We start from the raw sequence: 22,761 nt of genomic DNA on the forward strand, positions 1-22,761 counted from the left end.
CAAGTGTATACATATTAATTATATGCTATGCAATCACCTAAAAATTTACTGTTCACCTTTATTTTTAAAAACACAAAGTAATATAAAAGCAAAATTGTTCACAAGCGTTTCGTTGTTTAAGTATTTGCACTATAATGTTTTGAAGCAATAAAATAATAACAATTCAGTGAAGCAGTAAGAAAAATAATTAAGAAAAATAACTAAATCACAAAACAGATTCTATCATGGAGTCAGAGCAGCTATTGCATATATCTTAAAGCAGTCATTCTTTGTAAAGTAATTATTCCAAAATACAGTATCAAGTATTGTAAGTGTTATCAGTTCCCTGATTTACTCTGGAATAATTATTCTAATATTCTGATCAAACTGCATTTATATATTTTTGGGTTACAGTTATACACTTTACTGTGTTATATAAATGGTTTACTATTATAGCTACATTACTCTAACACATTTCAGACTTACCAGGTTTAAAGTTTTGGAAAAAAGCTGCATCTACAGTAAAAATTATATAGTATGGAGATGTGATACCATAATAAATAAGATTGTTTAACATCAAAATGGCAGAGTGGAATTTTGAATATATAAATCATGTGACCACCAAGCACATCCTTTCTAAATTGCTAGATTTCTAAGAGATTCTGTAAGTGGCAAGGGAAATAAATTTTTCACACAGGAGATACAAGAGGCAGTCCAGAATTGATTCAAAAAGTTTGTATTTCACTTCCAAATGACATTTGCTCTGCACATTTTTCATTCAACCTGTGAAAGGAATGGGGTCTGCCAGACAGTTTCCTGTTCATGCTGTTTCTGTCACTGCCCTCTAGCAGCACTTCCCTGCCAGCCAGCTAAAGCTGGCACAGGTGCAGGAGGATGAACGGGCCCAGATGATCCAAACCATGATTTAACCTTCTGAAGGACCATAAAATGATTGGGACAAGTCGAAAGACAAATTTTGAGCCCTCCCATTGTGTTCCTGAAACTGAAGGACAGAGATGAACCCGTAGATAGGTCATAGCACTAGGAATGACTGAAAAGGAACTCTTCTGAAGGGGAAAGGGGACTTCTCAGGGTAAAACAAGTTTCCAGCATCTCCATAATGTAAGGAAAAGATCCAGTGATCAGGGGTGGCTGCTGCTGCAGTTCATGGAAGATGTCATGTAGAATCCCAGCAGCAGGATTCAGTGCAGTCAAACAGCCAAGAATCAGCAGAGTCCTCAGAGGTGTAAATTGTGTTGGTAGATTAATAATCCTTGTGCATCAATCAGGTGTGAACTAGAGGTTGGTGTGGTGCATGGATCTTGAGTGTTCTGCTACAGCATTAGATACCTTCAGATCTAACAGAATAAATCTTCTAGATCTTTGACCATTATGGTCCTACAGAGATCAGAAGATTCTGTTTTTTCTTCTGTCACAGGAAATAAGGAGGTGGCTTGCACGTGTACATTATTCAGATTATTATTTTGTGCATGCTAAAATATGGTTAAATGCAAGTAATCTTTGATGCTACATCCTAGTGAATAACTATTTTGATCCCTTTCTTGATGACATTCTACTAGTCACCAACACCATATGAGCCCTGTGTAACAAATAAAAAATACATGATCATAAAAACAAAATCAGCAAATACAAAGAGAGTAAGACATCAAGTCAAAGCAGGAAATAGCTGTGTCGGCCTTTTGTTGGACTCAATTGTTTGCTTAATGCTGACAATCACCTTTTCTGCAGCAACATATCATCTGGAAAAATACACTCTATTGTATCCCATGGGAAGTTTGACATAGGAAAAAAGCTTACTGGTCAATGATGCACAAATACAGCCTACTACATTGTCTTAATAGTTAAAGAAAATGGTTGTGGGTTGTTTTCTTATCATGAGTGTGGAGAGAAAATTAGAAAATAAAGGAGTTACATGAAAGGAATTTTCATGACCTTCAAAGCTGAGAAGTCCACGTTTTCAATTACTAGTCATCCTAGTTCCATTACTCAAATAAGTTGATCTAGATGCCTTAGATAATGAGTTTGGATCAGGTATTTGCAAGCTCATCAAGAGAAAAGATTAATAAATAGTAAATTCAAATACTCTATTTATCTATTAATACTACTCATCAGTTTTATAACTATACAAATCTAAATAATAAAGTCTCAAAGCTACAAAATACAAGAAGCAGTGTAGAGCCTTCTGGACAAGATATTGTTGATTTGCCCACGATAGAGGGAAAATGACTATTTAAGAATGCCATGGTCCTCCTCTAAATTCAGCTTGTGCCCACTCAGAAATGCAGAGTATCAGCCAAAGATTAGGAGTGACCTATGCTTCAGATCTCATCATAAGGCAAAGTTGTGAATAGACATTTGTCTCCCAATCATATATGAACAAACAGCTTGTTTGCATAAAAGTTTAACAAAATTCAAAGTAATTTACTCTTAAAACTATATGACTAGGAGAGGTTTTGCATTTTTTTGTTGCTGCTGTTGTTTTGCTTGTTTGTTTGCTTTTAAATTTATGTTTTCCTTCCTATAAGTCAAGAAAATGGGAAGCTATTTTTCAAGGATTGCAGGAAAAGTCCTTACATTAAAAGACATGAAACTATACAAAATTCTCAAAACTTTTCCATCTGTAACAAACCAGAAAATACTGTCACTTTTTTTTTTTTTTACCTATATTTTTACCTGCAATACAGTTGAAACACTATATTACAAAAACCAGTAACAGTCAGTTATATAAAGCACCTTTTACATGCAAGACATCCCAAAGCATTTTATGGAGTTCCTAATTAGGAACTCCATAAAACAGTATCACTGCGTTAACAGTAACAAAGAGAGCTGCATGTCCCACAAAGAAGCTATGATCTCCTTTGTGGGACTCAGAGACTTGAGTACTACTACTAACTGCTACAAGTGCTACTAACACAGCTTGTGTTATTCAAGAAGAGCTCTAAGACCCAACACATGGAACTCGCCCTGGAATGCTTCAGAGGAGCCAAAGGACCTTTAATTTATGCCAAGCCAGCCCTTCAAGTGGGAAGAGAAGACCTTTACCAAACTATTCAGAAGGAGCAGATTTCTTAGTACTCATAGACACAAATACAAAGTTTTTATTCTAGAAAGAGCTGCAGTAGAGAGGGACAAATCATTAAATCTCTACCTCGGCCACAGAGTGGATGCTGCAAAGCAGAAAAAAAACATCTCTTCACAGGCAATTCTAATTCAGAGAAGATATCTAAAGTGTGTGCAACTTGAATGAAGCAGAGAGCACTGCCTAGCACAGTTATGCGATTCAACAGGGTCAATGAAGTCAGGTGCAAATAGAAGAGCTGACACTGAGCAAACACTCATTTCCATCTTTCTGAGGACTGCAAAAGTATGCTGAAGAAGATTCACAGCTTAAACAAAGGTTTATTTTCATAGTAAGGACACTTCTGATTGGCTAAAACTTGGAGAAAGATTTGCCTGGACCTATTCTTAAATCAAACATCCCATTCCCATCTCTGGAAGGCTCTAAATCTAGATTAGAATATGAATTAGTAGAACTAAATCTCTCCTCCTGCTGCATCCTGCTGGTTGTCTTTCTGGCTCTCCTTCCTCCCTCTCTCCATCTGCTTCAGCCTATACCATGGGACAGGCTTCCCTCACATGTATTCAGCAGCTCTCCAGGAAAATACCACCTCCCTCTCCTCCAGAAGTCTTCACCTTTTGCAGACTGCTGCAGGCAGAACAGCTGTCCTCTCCCCTGTCAAGCCCCAGCCCAAGCATAACCCTAAGACATAATCTAGGCCAATGCATTAGAAGTGCACATAAACTAAGTAGTTACACAGTACATCACACTGTATTTCCCAATTCATAGAGCCATTCAGCCCAGACAGCTTAGCCGAGAAATAAATAAAATATTAAAGTGAAAATCAGTTGTAAGAATACAAACTGTTCTGAATAGTCAAATGTATGAATAACCAAATGTATAATAGCTAAACGTAGAAACAGCTACTTAAAGTACATTTAGCCTATACCTTGTTGATGCTTATTGTTGTGTATATTTACAATAAGGAATTTAGAGAGGCCCAAGCTGTACTACATGTATTTTTTACTTCCAATTTAAACCTTTAAAATACCATGATATGTATTTTTACCCCTTACATAAACACATGAATCTTTTCCTAAGTGCTTCTGTTTATAAAGACACACACAGAACAAATTGCTTCAATTAAGGAAGAAATTTGGATCACATACAAGCAAAAAAACCCCCAAACCACTCCCAAAAAACCCACTTCACTGCATTTATACTCTAGTACTGGATGACAATAAAGCACTAAGATAACAAACACTAAACATCATCATAATCAAACTGCCATATGAGCAACACCTGATAAAAGCAATCTTATAATTTTCTGAGTGACCTACAGAATCAAGATTTTTAAACTATTTTCAAAATCTGGTCAACTATGAAAATAAACAAAATAATTCAAACAACACCTCCATAACAGGTAGTAATCAAAATATTATTAATGGCCATTTACATAAATAAATTAAATATACAAAAGTATAAAATTATTTCAGTTAAATATAGAATAAAATGTTTGATTCCCTAGAGGTACCGTTGATGCACTCAGTGGTACACTCTGGTCACTCCTTTTTCTATAAGAATTAAAAAACCCTAGAATATGAATCCCACCTCTTTTCAAATTATATTACCTCAATATAAACTTAATTCTCAAGGCATTTTAAATCCACAGTGTCAATTAGCTCCAATGATTTTTTCCAAAGAGACTGTGTAGTTAACTATCTTGAGCACAACTATGGAAAAAATATTAATGACATTACAGAATGAGTGGTACAGTCTTTTATTTTTTTAAAAAGTTAACTCAACAATAAAATATCTGAAATAAAGTTGTGGGGTTTTTTTACAATTATTTGCTCACCTACATATCCCCAATCTTTTGGAAATTTGCAGAAGACAGCTTCATCTTAGCTCTTGATTGTTTCAGTAAAAACTTAATATCTGGCATTTAATTTTTATATGCCATCAATATCCTCCTTTTTATATTTTCCCACTTAATATGTTTGAAATAAAATTATTTTTAAAATAAAAAAATATATGTTCAGAGTTTCCCTACACCAGTGAGCAAGGGAAAGAGACAGAACTACTATCACATTACAAAAGCAATAATCCCTTCCTACTTTGTTCTGGTACAAATGACTGAAAAATGCCTAGTGCCTTGATGGCTCAGCACAAAAAACAGCCACCACATCACTGTGGTGAAGGTCCCACCAGGAAAACATGTTGTAGGCTGTCTTCTTTTTGAGAGTAATAAACCCAACTCCTCCTATTTTTGCCTAGCAGGGTGTGCACCCCACCACCTCAGTGCAGGCAAAGAAGGAGCAGAAGAATTTAAAAGAGGGAAAAAAATCCTTTTGCACAGAGACAGAGCAGATGAAGTCAAAGTACCCAGCTACTCAACAGGTTGAAGTCCTGCAGGCTGATTTCTGTCCCCAGGGATGTTGCATCGTGTTGTATTAAAAATCATGGAGTAAAGTAGAAAAAGAATGTTGGGAGATAAGAACACAATATCATCCTGACATCATCAATGGTCAAATATAACAAGATCTTAGGGTTATTGAGTCTTTTCACATGTCTGGTTTTATTTTTTTCAAAATCCTTCACTGCTTTCACAGTTAAAAGAAGTCATTAAAATCAATCCAAAATATCAGTAATGAGTGCATGTGAGAACACAACAATAATTAGGCAAAGAAAGCCATTTAATTAATTGAGGAAATAAATTTCAAAGCAATCATTTAATCCTAGTGTTGCTGTTGATATTCAAGAAACTGTTCACTTTCTTTAATAAAGGCCCATGACTTTTAATATGCTTAATATTACTTGATATGAAAGTTTTATACTCATACCCAACACGAAACAGACCTACTCCTGTACTCAAGTTTGTTTACTAAAAGAAAACTGCTTTCTAAAATGCAAGAATGTTTTTAAAAGAACAAAGATCAGCCAAAATTCTTGAGAGATTTGAAATTCTACTTCAGTATTTCTGAGTATTGCTGCCACCCTGTAAAAATCTATCAATATATTTGTAATTTTTTAAAATCACACATTTAGTATAAATTATTGAGAAAGTCATATGCAAAAAGGTATGTTAACAAGGAAGATTAAGACTTGAAATAAACCACTACAATCAAGGGTGCTTGTGAATTATTTTTGGGTGAGTGCTCACTTAATGGGCAGCTGTTCAACACTTTGTTCTACATTCAGTACTTAGTGTTGGGCCCATGCCTCATTTCCTACATGCTACACAAGCCCTTTTCTAAAAATGGAATTAATTTCTAGTGTGGATTTCTATAGTATTCATCACTATCATTTTCCAAGTTCTTCAGAAAAGTTAATGAATTCGTTAAAAAAAATTACTGTGAGATGAGCAGGCATTATTAGTCCCATTTTATAGGACAGGAAATGAAACTAAGAGACCAAGGACAAAAACATCTATTAATCACAAGCAGCCAATCTGAAACACCTAGAGTTTGATTTTTCATAGTATTTTGATTTATACAACACTACATATGATCATTCTTATTTTACCATTCCTTCTATCATGCACTGTAATTCTTTCCACTTTTGCAACAAAACAGGAAAGAAACAGACATTCATCATCACATTATCACTGATTCTTCCACTGCAAATTCATTCAGTGTGTTATAGAGGGAAAATTCCTAGGGAAATACTATGTACCCATGCTATTAAAAGTTGTACAATCGTGCCCTAATAAAGAAGCAAATAAAAAATTATTGTGCCAGCAACCTTCATTCTTTCACTTTCCTGGCACCCACTGTCTAAATAACATATTTCAATACATTAGTTTTATTAAGTAATGTTAGGAATCAGGCTGGAGTAAATTCCAGATAATCACTTTACTTTTGAGCTGGCTTCTCCCTTTCCCCAAACCTTTCCATTAGAGCATCCCAGTTCACTACATCTCTCAGCAGGGAGGGAAGAATGAACCTGAGTTCCTAGAAAGGAAGTAAGACCATACATAACTTCTAAATACACATTTCTAAAACTGAGCAACATGGCAAGATTTCCATACATATACACAACTTCTAAGAAAAATATCTAGCATTTTGGCTCTAATAGTTACAACTTAGCAAAAGTTCTAAGCCAAAAGTGCTGCAATATATGTCAAGACAGCTGTATGAACAGAATATGCAACCAGACACACAACATGTTCTAGTTCCCAACTACAACCTAATGACTACATTTTGTAAATGTTAGGTAAAAATCACATCATCTTTACCTGACCAATGACTAAAGTGGGTTTTTCACTTTTTTCTAATAACTAAACATAATAATTAAAATATGCTGAAAACTAGTGCGATGGACATCAAAAGATGTCAGCATGTGCTTACTCAAAAGGAATCCTTATGGCCAACTTGAAATAATGATGGATGGATAATCACTAAGTCAGAAAGAAGAGGTGGTACACTATTAACAGTACTAGCTATGAAACAGAACATTAAAATTTTTAATAACAAAGGACAGGTAACAAGAAGATGGAAAGCTTCTTCATTAATTGAACAAATGGTTGGCCTTACATACAACCATGTATGTATGAAAAAAACAACCCAAAACTTTTAAGACTGCAGCCAAGAAGTTATATTTCAACCATTTACTTCCACCAGCAACACTCTAAATATCTTCATTACACTAAAAGAAAGACAGATAATTACATTCCTGAGTTGGTACACTTTCATCATAATTCTGAATTACTGAACTACAATAACTATTTTTTTAATAGAAACCTCATAAAATGTTCTACTTTTACTTCTTGAAATCACTTAAAGTTGTAAGAACTTCCTTCACAATTGCAACATCAGACCCATCACAGTCAGTCTTCCCACATTTTTCTATTTAGGGAACTCTCTATTCATGCTGATACTAAAATTCATACTCACCTTCATGGCACAGGCAGTTTGTTTCTCTCCTACCCTTTCCAGCGATTGTTCTCTATTTCCAGAAAGAGTTTGCTGAGAACAGTACCATTCATATTTCTCTCTTATGAACAAAAATGCTACTTTTGAAACCAAGTGCCATTATCATATGCTATAAATCATATTCATTTGTGACCAAAATAAATTCTGCTTGTATTACAAAGTTAGGGGGTTACCACCAGACCCATTTTCAGTCAGGATAATATTGAACTTTCAGAGCAGCTGCCTGATTCATTCTCTGTCATCTGTATCTAAAAGTCACCCACTGCCACACTTTCATTGTTCTATTGAAATGCGTTGGTGTCTGACATTACTTGTCCATTGTGGCAAAACAAAAAGTCATTTACTGTGAAATCCTTACCACAAACTAGCAAAACTTGCATTTTTGCTGATTGCACTGAGAGCAGAAAGAGTTTCAAAATCCTCCAACACTCACTATTTATATTTCTTTTTCTATATAAAGAGCATGTGAGACTGATTTCCATAAAAGTTCAGTTTTTAAAATCCATACAGCAACAATTGTTTCTTTTGATGTAATTTTAAAAAACACACCAGACTAAAAAGCCCACATAGAGATTAGTGTCAGAATCAGCAAAACAGGTAACTAAACTTTATATTAAACAGAAATATTTTCTTTAAAATAATGTCATCTGCTAATCAGAAAGGTCTAATAAGCTGTCACTTTCAATCCTAAGGGAGGGTCAGATACAGAAAAATCTGACGTGTGGTCAAATTTTATTCTGCTAAGTGTTACTAATAGTCTAAGCTTACTCTATATTCACTGAAACTTTCGGAAGATGACTGATCTCTTTCTAAGGCAGATATGCACAGAGGTTGGATGAGTAACCCTTGATTTTCTCTACTGACTATAGAAAGACATAGAATTAAGATTCGATACAAAATTTTAAAAACCTAATTAGATGAGATGCATCTCACTGCAACTGTCATAACTATGTAGGTATGTCAATGTTACAGTGAGCAAGGGAAAACTTCTTGCTGAGATCTAAAAACTGAGGAACACATATAATTACCTGGCTTCTTGGAAAAATACAGTCTAAAAATTATGTTCCTAAAGTTTTTAAGCCACGGACCACAGCCATGGACCCAAGTCTTGACTGAAAACACTGCCAGAACAGATGGGGTTTCTGTGAACAGCTGCAGGCCCTTCACAAGTTCTACCCAGGACTCTTAAACAGTTCAAACTGGGAACCAATTCAGAAACCAATGAACTAGAGAATTATAAACAAGGTATTATAGATAGAAGTAAGAACAAGGAGAAGTGAGTGCATCAATTAGCAGTTATTTAAATGTCAGGTTTTGAAGAAAGGTCTAGATTTCTCTGATGATGGAGCATTTCAAAGCTCATGGCACAGGCATTATGATTAGTCAAAATATAAGTGTTATTACTTGAAAGTAAGGACTTGTCAGGACAAGGACAGGAAATGAACTTATGTTTTGTCACAATGCACAGTAATAGCTGAATTCTTGTAATATTCTTGAAGTGTTAGAAAAGTGGGAGAAAAGTACAAACAAAGCTAAGAAAAAGAAAGTATCCAATGAAAATATTATGGAAGAATTTCAAATTAATCTCTACAGGAAATTTTCTTCATAATTATCTAGATGCTTCATCTTTACTCTAACATGCAACATCATTTTGCAACATAATGGTAGTAGTACCTTAGACTAATTTTTCCTTTAGTTTTATAGTCTGTAGGCATTGAAGAGATCTTTTCGCTAGTAACAATTGAAATGCCACATCTAAGAAACAACATTAAAATACTATTTGAGTTCATATGTTGCTGCCAACGAGGGGTATTTCTTGTCATATAGTTAATTAGATTAGTCACATTTTAATGTTAATTTTAAATCTTGTTATTATGATGTTCATTTTCTCGTATAATCCCTATAGATAAAGTACTTTGTTTCCTTTCAGAAATACATTATTTTTTATTTCTTAAATGGTTCCAAGACTATAAAATACACCACAGACGCGAAAAATAGAAATACTGGTTTTAAAACTGTTTATGCTTTTATACATGTATATGCTTAAATTTTCATATAAATTCAGAATATTCACAAGTTACTCACACAATAAATGTTGTGTGGACAATGAGCAGAATTTTAGTCCTGGTTCTTGAATAATTGAATACAGATCTCAGCAATTAAAAAAGGAACCTCTGGCTGATCAGGCCTTACAAGGAGACAGAACATGCATTTCGTAAATTAGCTTTAAATACACACAGATAAGAAGGTGCCCCTGTTATATCTCGTTTCAAAATTCTCTTCTTTCCTTTTTCTCATTATTTAGTTGAACTTTGCTTAAGAAACCTTAAATCTACAGTCCAAATGTCAGACCTCACCCCACGCTGCTTGACTCCACGTGATCGGTACAAAACACACAATGTAAATGGAAGTTGAGATGTTTCAACTTTCCCAATAACCTTTGCTGTTTCTCAAATAATTTTAACATGTTAGTCCTGAGAACTAAAATCTCCCACAGCAAATAAATGCTGAGCACCTTCAGCAAAACTGCACTTCATACTGCAGAGAAATGATGCATGTAGCATATCTGACTCTGCAGTCTCCTCTATTTTCAAGACATGAATCACAACAGGTAAATACATTGTATATTATGTATATATGTCAAAGCATCGTACTTGCACGACATACAGTAACAGGCTTTGCATTACACCTTTGAAAGGAAGATGTAACACAAGCACCTTTTCATTTAGAATACCTACAGGTATATTTAAAGTAAAATCTGTTGGCTTAAATAAGAACATTGGCATTGGTTTTTCCTCATGCTAAGAACTGAGTGCCAATTCAGCAAACATATTGATACTATATTAAAATTCCAAACATTTACAAATCAGATTATGTGATGTAAATATTGCCTGATTCAGCCTATATAGCTTTTAAAACAGGTAGGAGGAAACACTGCAATCCTTAGTAAAAAATAAAGTACAGAGCAACAAATGTGAGAAAAAGCAAATCCAGATTATTTTCCCCACTTCCTACAAGTTTAGCTTGTAGATATGGAAGTTAAGCACATAAAATAATGAACTGTTTGGTTAAGCTAAGAAAACTGAGGTAACAAAGGAAAGAAAAACGGAGCCCAAAAGGCTGTTTTTCTCAACCTCAAAGCAGTCAACCCACTCTTCAGTGGAGAGGGAATGTTGGCCACCATAGCAGCGCTCACTGACTCCTTTCTGAAAGTGACTTGGAATACTCGATTTCCACCTCAAACAGCTGCCAGACATTAAAATGAATATTGTATTTTTCTAGTATTATTTCTTCTATAAACCAGGAACTAGATACAGCTGTGGTCTCATTAATTCTTTTTTTTTTTTTGGCCACAGAAAGTAAGTACTGCTAACTGAAATGCAAAAAATAGAATAAGTTCCTCATTTATTGTTGTTTTGAGTTTTTTTCAGATTAGCTCAATACAGAACAATTGATAAATATCACTACTGTTACATAGACATGAGGTACAATTTTTTTGACACAGCTTTTCTAGCAACTGGATTATCACCAAAAAAAAGAACAGCAAACTATAGTGAATATTGACAGCCTGCATGTTCTTGGTGACAGATTATTTATACTATCTATATTTGACCTTCATAGGCCATATACTATGGTAGGCAATCCTTGGCAATGAACACAGTGACACATTTGCATGATGTAGTTGCTCATTTTCTTCCTTAGATTAATTTCATTTTTCTCTTTCCATCATTTATCTACTGTGCATTCTAATATTGACTTATCTTCATCTTCTCTTTCATCAGCCATTCCTAGTGCCACAAAAGGCTCTAACACTTTAAAATCCATCTAGCCGCATTTTCACAAACCTGTACAAACAAGGTACCTATTTCTACTCCAGAAGACTAGAATTCTAAAATTCCCTTTTCACTGACGAGATAAATGTGAGATTTTTGCCCTTTTCATATTTATTTGCCCACATTTTGCACAGCTTGTCACTTTTCCAAAACTGTTCTGATGGCCATGGCATTTCCTTAGGGGGTAACAAAGTAAAGCACATTATTTACTTAAAACATAAAAAGAAAAATGGAATACATATATATTACTTCTCTACCAGTGCATCTTCATACTCCTTGACAGATACATTTTTCAACTTTCCCTTAATATCTTGTTTGCTCTTGTATCTATTTTGCTAATGTGTACTGCTGCATTTTACCTCAGTTTGTTCTTCCATTTTATGCCAGCATTACCCTTTATATGAAGTGACTAGCAAATTACACTTTGCTATCAATGGGTGATCTTTCTGGAACATATTTTAAAACAATATCCACAATTCAAGCTGAAAAAAAAAATGTCAAAAAACTCATACCAAGGACTCATAGGCTACTTTACAATATGCTGAAATTGAACAGAGTTGGCCAGTCAGAAAACTTGAACTTGACGATGTCCACATTTAACATAATATAAGATTCCTTAAGATTTATATAATCCCAGGTTTTGTCACCATCTTGAGACAGAAATTACTATTAATTTATTTAAATGATCCCACAGAACCCTCACTCAAATACTCTGCGAGGGCTTCAGAAAACTAATTCTAAAGCTGAAAACATTTAATCTGTTTGTAAAGTACTGAGTGCTCTCTTGACTTCTATGAGTATGTGTATGAGGTGGTTCAGGACCCAAGACACCTGGGTTGTGTAACCTCACGAGAACTGGACAATTGCATTAGGTGTTCAGCTTGAAATAACGGAAGAGACAAAACTATCCTCAAGTGCTTCATATTCGCATTGGAGTAAAGCACCCCAGCTGACACAGAATAATGTGCTTGTTTGACCACAAACTCCCAGCCACAGAAACCAACACAAATTCTCCCACAAACCTTAAGCCACTTACTTATTGAAGTTAGGGTGTTGTTTTGTTCTGTTTTGATTTATTTCAATTGGTTCAAGATCTTTTCTTGAAGTCCTACTGATGAAGAATTCCCTCTTTTCCCTGGGAACTCAGCACAGGAAGCAATGCAACTGTAAAACCACCATAAAGGTTTTCCCTTTGCTGTCAGAAGGCAAAGGGGCACTAATAGATCCTTTCTTATTCCATTTGCTTCTTACAACTCCAGTCTTGGGGAGCTCTAAGGCCTCCCAGATCTGAAGAATGACAGCTCCTGACTTCATGGACATCTTAGAGAAATAGACACATAAACAGCACATTGTATTTACAGCACAAGGATGCAAAAATATTCACCTCTATGAAACCCGGTTCAACATACACACAAAATAAAATATCACCTATATGTAGATATTTACATTATTTTCCTTCTTATTTCAAAAACTGCTTCACCCAGGGCCTAAAGTCCCCTACAATCAAAGTGTTTCTTCTGAGTAAGTTCTCCAAGACACCATCTCTGACTCTTCCTGCATCAAGCTTTTTAAAATTTTGTTCTATAAATAATGATCATTTATACTGCTTAAAATTTTATACTAATAGGTATTTTACTGTAATACTACATATTCTGTTTACGAGATGCATACACGGGAAGACTCTCCAACTCACAATGAAGTTTGAAATCGATTGGCAGCAAAACTGTTTCTTTAGCCTGACTAAAAAAGCTGCTAGTGAACCTAGCATTTGGCAAATGAGTACACAGAGCCTGGGGTGAGATCATAATAGTTTATTAGGAGGTTCAGATTCTTGGTGTGGTTATTGCTTTAATCCTCTGGAAGGCGACAGTTGGTTTGTGGTTATTTTAGCTCAGGGCAAAAACTCGCTTATTCTGTTGCTTTTTATATGTTCTGAGTTGGTAGCATTGTTGAGGCTAATCTTTCCTCAAATCATCCTAGAACTGTCTGATCTAAAGTATAATCTGTTTCACCAGACTCTTCAAATAGCAAGAAGATTTCTTTTTAAATAGAATTTATTTGTATAAACCCATATATTAAAAAGATGATGTGAGTCATTATTGTTACTGTGTTTATAAATAACAAAAATTGCTTCAGACTATATCAAAGTCAATCAGGGTTATACCTAACTGATGGAAATCTTAAGTCAAGCATGACAGTTTTACAATTACAATATGTATTGAGTTTAAGTTAATGCTGTCCCAAAAGGAAACATGAATTCTACAAATCAGTAGCAAAGCATCTAACTGCTGGCAGATATCTCATAACTCAACTAAAACAAACAACTTTTCAATAGCTAAAATTTATTGTTTATGCCTTTTAAGTTTCAACACAATTTTTAAATATCTGTAAAATCTCTGCTAACAGTTTTATTAAAAGTGCTACTTGCTATTTATCTTCTATAATACTCTCCTTGGAATGCTCTTGAGTTTAATTTTTCTCTAAGTATAGCAAGTCTGCCACCTAGTGCTTTATGACGACCCCTAGAACACGTTTTATTTGGTAGTTTTCTTTAATTATTTTTAATAAAAGATGTCATGCTCTAAGTCCCTGAATGCATGTCTGCCTACACACACTCAGAGTGCTTAAATATCACAATGTATGTTCTTGCTGACAGGTTGTATTACATTTCAGCAGCTATTACTGTTTGTTTCAGGCACCACATATATTTAATAACAACAGCATTTAAAAGTTTTAAATTAACATTTACTATAAGAAATGGTAAGGACTAGCACTTTCCTTTACTTTGCCCTTTTTGAAGTCCTGGTTTGTCAGCAGTAATGGGGCTAATGCAGCTCCAGGACTGGACTAGAATCCTTACTACATTCTGTCTACAGCCAGAAGCAAAACTTGCTTCTTTCCCCCCAGCTCCCAGCACAGATACCAGATATTATCTCAAGAGTTTTCACTGAATGCACATTTCACACTTCCTCACCAATTTTGACCATGAAAGTATCATTCTTCATCTTCATGAGATGCTGACATACTGAGAGAATTGTTTATTGCTATTCTTTCTGTACATATATCAAGGAAACAAGCCACAGTGTTATGAGATAAAATTTCATGGCTCAGATTTTAAAATTGCATGGTAAAGCCATAAACCAATTATTTAGGTCACTCCCCAAAAAGTTGTTACAAAATATTTAATAGATTACATATAATCACATTTTTCCTGCAGTGTGCTTTAAGTAGAAGAGAGCTATTAAAAGTATATTATATTTATTATATTATATAATAAAATTATATTATATTAATAGCTATTAAAATTTATCCAATCACAATTTGAAAAAAAAAATCTCTGACTATTATGATCTATGAGTATTATTTTCCTACTAGTCATTATGTCGGATTTCTTTAAAGTGACAAACATCTGAGAACTCAGCAATGTTTTCTCTGGCTGTTTCCTCCCTGCATGTCCCCAAGACTGGCTAGAAAAGCTCAGTGGTGTCAGTGCTCTGGAGAACAACTGACCCTTGATGCTATTGCAGATGGGCCTATCTTGCTTTTTGCATGCTTCATCCCAGAAGAACAATTTAAACAGTGGCTGAGTCACTGTATGAACTCATCCACAAGTGACATTTCATAAACACAGGTGAGAGGAAGATTTGAAAGAGCTGTGGAATGAAATACAATGAACCTAGGAAAAAAAGTTATAATAAAATGTGTACATTCTTTTAGCCTCTTATGTACAGTTACTTGTGCCTCCTCTTTTTTAAAGGTTTTAAATCCAAGAAATACCTCCAACAAAGGCATATATTCTTGTGAAGATGTGGAATAAATTATTAATAAATAGGTTTTAATTCTAAAAAAGGCTAGGGATCATCCAGCCCCTCTCTATCTTAATTCTCTTCATAAATGACCCATCTCTCCTGACCTCTGTACATTCCTCAAGCCTCTAATCCTTCTCACAGGTCATGTTCTAATCTGTAAAACAGAATAAGAAAGTAAGGTATGTAAACCTATATACATTTTCTCAACTACACGTTCTTAGCTGGCTACTAGATTGCTCTTAGCTGGGAATTTTCTTAGTGGAACAGGCAAATCCTGAATGCATCTGCATATAACCCAGGTGAAATTCACAGAAGTGGTATTTTGTCCCAGGGATTCCTCCCAATCAGTCTAAAAACATCTGTTTTTAGCTGCATATTTCTTTGCACCCAGGAGCGCTGATTCCAACAGCAAAGCGTTTCCACTGCTGACGTGCAAAGAACTAATCCAGCAATTTGGATGCACACTTTGCTGTCAAGGTGTCGCTGGTATTCATCACGCTGGCTGAGATACCAGAGAACAATAACAACAACAAATACAAATGCATCATGACAAAACCTTGTATTTATGGGCTGTGTACATGCATAAGTCAGCTGCACAACCATCTCTGGCCTCCACTCAGAATTCATTTACACGGATTGAATCAGCTTCCAATCATTCACAGAGTCTCCCTAACAGAAGTGCAGAAACACAATCCAGAAGCAGATTTCTACTCAACCTACAGGAATATTTACAATGTCAAACAAAACCATGGGTTTTAAATTAATGAAGCTTTATTTTCTGACAATATTCCTCTTTTAATTATGCATAAGAAATCTGATAATATTTCCTCTAATATTCCTAAAAAAGGGCTCATCAAATACTTTCGGTTCAATAAACCCTTCCTCTCGCAAAGTTTCTGAGCTCCAGATTGTTGGATATAAAGAGAGAATTATCACTGTATGTTTTTGCTATGCTCTTCCCCTGGCATTCATATTCAGCAACTACTGACAACAGGGTACTAGGATAGATAGATCATTGTGCAGCTGCTCATGCATTCTTATACATTCAATATTTTCCTAATTTGTATGTTTGTGAGACTCGTTCTCATTCTCTTACTCTCAGAGAAATTTGTTCTCTCTGTTCAGCTTTTTCAATCATACAGCGAAGAAACGAAGAATGAAATTAAAATAATTTAATAAAAGCAAGGGGCAACAATTTTTACACAATCTGGATAGTATCCTATTGCATACCCTGCATATTATGCCTTTTCTACTCTATTTTTTTTAAGTTTTGATAATTTAAAGTAGAAAAACTACTCATGTCCAGTGCTGCCATGTTCTGAAATGCAATATTAGAATGAAATCTGATGTTTAATGAACTGCTCCTGTTATCTCTAGGCTTTGATGGCTTTGCTGCTATCTGTTTTTATCCTTTTGGCATAGTATCTGTATTTAGATTAACTCCTTGAAATGTTTCAGTATGTTAGTTCTTATATAAATCTCATTGTTTTATCATGCTAGACCTATTTGTAATTCTCCTGTGTTTTCATCTGTGCACAGATCACGTCTCCAATCACAATAAGATTCAGCATGAATAGCTGTAGTAGTACAGCACAACTATTCCTCCTCTACTGCATCACTACTAAAGGAAACGAATACAGAATGAACTAAAACAAGCTGTGCTAACTCGATTAATTTTAGAGTTTACTTACTATCTTAAACAGTCTAATGCTAATACCAGTGCCTACATCAGCAACAGGCTGTTCCCCCTGCCTAGGCTTGAGGATGGCAATGACAAGGAAGAGGGAGAAGAGGACTAGACAAGAACTAGGTAAGCTAGGCAGAAAGCAAGAGACAGAAACAGCTGAACTTTTAGAGGGCAGTGGTTATTCACAATATCAGAAAGTTCCTCTAAGGCCACAAGCATTTTCAATCCACATCCTGCTGTTAAAGAGAAATTGAGGTCACCCAGTATCATACAAAAGGTAGCCATACACTCAGGACTGAAGTCTAAGGTTTTGGCTTAGAAAAGCATTCCAATTTAGGGCAGTATTTACAAAAGTGAAGGAAAGATAGAGTTTGAACACCTAAAGCTGGTAATTTTGAAGATGGCTAAGCTCCAGCATGTGACTAAAAGCTTCCTGAAGATCCCAACCATAGAGCAAATTATTAGTTGTATTTTTGTAACCTTCACTGATTTTGATTCCGAGTGGTAGAAACATATGTGCCTAGAATTTTTACTTCTCATAAACTTATGCTGCTCATAACTACATGCAGTTTGTGTTCCCTCAGTATTTTGCTCCCTCCTGAGCAATAATTATTCTTGTACTAGAAAAATTTAAGAATATTATTCGCGTCAAGGAGAAGTAAAGCAGCAATGTGTCTAAAGAGAAAGTTTCTTGGAGAGTAGTGAAATAAGCTCAGAAAAAAGCCATCCGATTGTCTGTCTTGTACAAAAGCAAAACATTTTCTTATATAAATTACATTTCATGGTACGCCTGTATTTTTAAATGCTTATATAGATAAGAAACTGGAGCAACTCTATGACATTTATTTTAATCCATAATTTAGCAGGTAATGGATGGTACTGATAAGCAATTGTCGTTGAAATCTTAGGTCAGTTATCCACAAATTAACAAATTATTTCCCATTACTATGCATCAGCCAAAAAATATTAAAAAATACAGAATTCCATTATTTTCTCTTAGAAAAGGCTCCTCATTACCTTCAGATAAAATAACTCTGAAAATTGTTGATATACAATATAATACATGACTGTATTAAAAGATGATTTATGATTCCAGAAAGACAATATCTTTAAAATATTTTGAAATCTGACAGAAGACAAATAATAGTAGAGAGTTAAAGGTGAAAGGTTATCTTGAATATAGTGCATCATCCAACATGATTTATAGACCCTACCTGCAACATGATAGCAAAAAAATAAGGTTTTTCATGAAGGTGCCTGAGGTCTACAAATCTCATTACTGTCAGTTCTTTTCCATCTCTTAAATTTAATAATGGTGATTTTTAAAGGACAAAACAATTGTTGATACACACATCCAAAATTGCCTATAAAGCGCTCGCTTCATATTACGAACTTCGGACAGACTCATTATCTAGCCTTAAATCTATAAAATTTACAAAATTGATACATACAAAGACTCATTCTTATAAATACTGAAATTCCTGTTTTGACATAAGAAAAATTCCTTATGCAACAAGTGGAATTTTTTTTGATCAACAGTATCTTTAGAATACAGTTTTTAAAAGATACTTTCAACTTGTCTATTTTATATAAACTGTCAGTGTCAACAATATTTAAAAATTATCTTCCAGTTTGAAGTATTACATTTCAAATTGACTTGTGAGGGGGAAAAAAAAGAAAAAAAAAAAAACAAACAACAAAAAAATCAACCCACACCAAATTTCTGTTACACCTAAATAAATGTTTCAGGCTTAGGGATATATCAGCATCTGTAATACACTATGTGTTTATTCCGTTCTGTAAAACACACCTTGCAGATGCAAACCATTTCAGGTAGAAGAGAAACATTAGTGAACAAAACAAACATTCATTTATTAGCTAAATGATACCTTAAAGATATTCTAAAACAAAGTTGTTGTGTACATTCTAAAATGAAATGGTAAAAAAAAAAAGGCCAAAGACCAGAATGGATGCTGTAAGTATACTCAGAGATGCCTTTATGTACATTTAAGTTTGAGGTATGGATGGTGTTAGGAAACAATAGCCAAATGAATCCAATTGTCTGACATAGAGCTGGTATGAGCAAAAGTCACAGAAGGTAAAACAGTGCTCTCCAACATCCCATACATTTTTATGATGATTTAAATTACTACTTAACATCGATACTGGCACAGCAAAATTGGCGCAGCTCACTAAGGGATTTCTGCATATGGGTAATAAGCATTCTCATCCCTTCAGGTGTTTCACTATGACTATCAGAAGTGTAATGCTTTACAGTAAATTTGCCAGAGGCACCTTTTCTACAACGGTAAGAACATAGAGACAACACACAGTATAATTTTAAAATACTCTGGAGAGCAGCTTTTTGTAGTGCCCCAGGGAGGCAGACTGGCTAAACCTCTCAGAATGTCCCCAGGAAACATGGCTGTTCAGCCAGATTTTCTTTCCCCACTGCAAATTCTGTCCCTTAAACAATCACACAATTGCTTATTCCCTTAGCTTACATATGTTGAGATACAGAGAATAACCCAATAGCTTGGTCAGTCCCTCTAATCTAAGTGTAAGGAACTGGCTTTTAGTAGACTTTAATTTGCATTCTTGTGGACACAGTAACAGAGAAGCCCAGTGGGGCATTTTATTTTTCAGTCAAAATATCAACGAGCCCAACTTAAAAAAAAAAAATAATCTTAAGAATAATATTTTGATTTTCTGAGGAAATGAAAGTATCACATAATATCTAAACGTCATTTAAAAACTGAGCATTAAAAAAATATAAGTACTCACAGTAGCATGTTCCCCTCAGTGGATTTCCAAGATACCTATTTTCAGAGTCACAGCTGCAGGAAGAAAAAAAAAAAGAAAAAAGCAAATGCCTGTTAAACACAATATAGTTTTAATAAAAATGGAGTTAGAATAGTTATTCCAAATAGCATGAGTTTCATTACTAGTAGCACAAATACATGAAAATAAAAAGTGTTTTATACAGTTCTTAATTAAAATGTGCTACTTTCTGGAGGCACATCACTCCTCTTATAAAAGAAACCAAGACTAGGGTCTTGAATAAGGCACTTCAGTCATACTTCCCATTGTAAGACTTTCTGTGGTGAGGTAAGTCCACCTCATTGATAGCTTACTCCCTTGGCTTGTTTTGATCCTTCCACTGGCGCTCTCTGAGAACCAATCAGAAGGAACATTCACTACAGAATATATTCCTAAATATGTTTTCCTCTAACATACAACCTGGTCAAGTCAAAGGTGTCCCTGTCCATGGTAGGAGAGTTAGAACTAAATGATTTTAAGGTCCCTTCCAACCCAAAGCACAGATGGAACACACCCTTGCCATTTCCAACCACGCAAACAATACACTGGTGGGCTGCTGTACAGTTTTCACAGTAGTTCCAAGTCTCCAAATGAAAAAACAACAGTAACAAACAAAAAAATACCCCTATGGCATAAAATAATGATTACATTTTCATAGAATCACAGAATTATAGAATTATCAAGGTTGGAAAAGACCTTTAAAATCATCAAGTCCAACCATAAGCCCTACACACCTGTGACCAATAAAAACTCCCCCAAAGCACCATGTCTACTTGGTTTTTTAACACCTCCAGGGACAGTGCCTCCACCACCTCCCTGGGCAGCCTGTTCCAATGCCTCACCACTCTTCCTGTGAAGAAACTTTTCCCAATATCCAATCTGAACCTCCCCTGGCACAACTTGACCCCATTTCCTCTTGTCCTATCACTAGTCACTAGGGAGAAGGGGCCAACACCCACCTCACTACAAACTCCTCTCAGGTAGCTGTAGAGAGCAATGAGGCCTCCCCTCAGCCTCCTCCAGGCTGAACAGCCCCAGATCCCTCAGCCTCTCCTGGTAAGACCTGTTCTCCAGACCCCTCATCAGCTTGGCTGCCCTTCTCTGCTCTCTCCCCAGCACCTCCATGTCCTTTTTATCCTGCGGTGCCCAGAACTGCAACCAGAGCTCGAGGTGCAGCCTCACCAAGGCCAAGTAGAGGGATCAGATCACCCCTCTAGTCCTGCTGGTCACACTGTTCCTGATGCAGGCCAGGATGCCACTGGCCTTCTTGGTCACCTGGGCACACTGCTGGCTCACGTTCAGCTGGCTGTCAATCAACACCTCCCCACAGCACCACAGAGGAGCAAATTTATGCTGTCTGCTTTAGAGAAGCTAGTCCTAAACTATACAACTGCAATTAGACAATACCAGCTGTTTCTGGGTCTAAGAAACTTAAATTACATGGAAATATTTTGTTTTATTTTGTTTGTGAGTAATATTAAAAAGCTTTCTAACTTGAATATCATACCATTTAACAAGTTGCAAACTGTAGAATAATGTTTGTGTTTCTGTTCATCTCTTCATCAGTTTCTAAGTGGTGATTCTTAACAGGCTAATATTCATTAAAAAATAGGCAAATAATCATCTTGACTCTTTGTTACATCATAAAGAATGTAATTTGTAGCATTAAAATTGAAAAAGCAGAAAAAAATAATAAAGTTCTAGATTCTGCCCTTGTCCACTTCTGGTCTCATGTCATTATGAGAAATCTTTGCAGGGTAAACTATACAGAAATTCAACAGTTCCCTTTTTTTTTTTTTTTTAATGCAGAACAACTTTTGCCTAAATCCCAAGACAGCAAAAAACCCTCATATACTTCAACTCTTAACTGTAGCTCACAATTTGTGGTCTTGTCCACACAGAGACCCTGAAGTTCTTTCCACAGAATTCAGAAGAGGAACTGATGCTGAAGTATCTCTGTTGCATGAACTTATAAAAGGATGAAGAAAATAATCTCAAGTAATAATACTGGTTGGCCTGATATACTTTTTTCTCACTATCACAAAACATTAAGAAAATTCTTCAAATAAAAGCTCTCTACTTGAACAGATTAGGCTTATACAAATAGAGTCATGTGTCAGACTGTCATTAGTTTGGCAGTTTTGAAAGAGCAAGCTAAGGTAACTGGATTTTTTGAATGAAGAGTTTAAAAGAAATTCTTCTTGTATGTAAGATTGTCACATAAATGAGACTATATTATTGAACAAATTATAATAACATGATAGAGATTATTGTAAAAGGAGTATTTTTTTATTCTGAACTGTTTCAAAGGCAAAGTAGAGTATTAAATGCAGGCAATATTCAGAATATGCTGGGGTTTTAAACAGGAACACAAAAATAAATATTGTATAAATAATTGTGTATTCAGAGCCTTTTCTGGGACAAGACAAGAATCTTTCTCAGAAGGCAAGAAACTAACCCTGCTGCTCACAGATAACAGCACTGATTTATGTACGACATGGAAGAGCAATGTCCAACCAACACTAACAATAAGCTGTACAACTTTTCCATCAGGGAAGACTAAACAAATTCTGCCATGAACTCTTGCCCACCACAGTGCAAACCTGTGGCGATCTGACCC

The 22,761-nt window shown here is 35.2% G+C and overlaps 1 protein-coding gene across 8 annotated transcripts in view; it reads right to left on the bottom strand.

Moving 5' to 3' along the window:
- Positions 1–22,761, bottom strand: part of ATRNL1 (attractin like 1) — a 451,738-nt gene that overhangs the window by 283,549 nt on the left and 145,428 nt on the right. For all 8 annotated transcript variants that reach the window (XR_007889398.1, XM_051618375.1, XM_051618376.1 and 5 more), the window contains one exon: positions 20,106–20,158. Coding sequence is in view for 7 of the 8 variants with exons in the window: in XM_051618375.1 (XP_051474335.1) it covers positions 20,106–20,158 (53 nt within the window). In the remaining variant the exon portion in view is untranslated. The remainder of the gene's footprint in view (positions 1–20,105; positions 20,159–22,761) is intronic.

Source organism: Apus apus, chromosome 4, assembly GCF_020740795.1.
Source record: "Apus apus isolate bApuApu2 chromosome 4, bApuApu2.pri.cur, whole genome shotgun sequence".
Lineage (NCBI taxonomy): Eukaryota > Metazoa > Chordata > Aves > Apodiformes > Apodidae > Apus > Apus apus.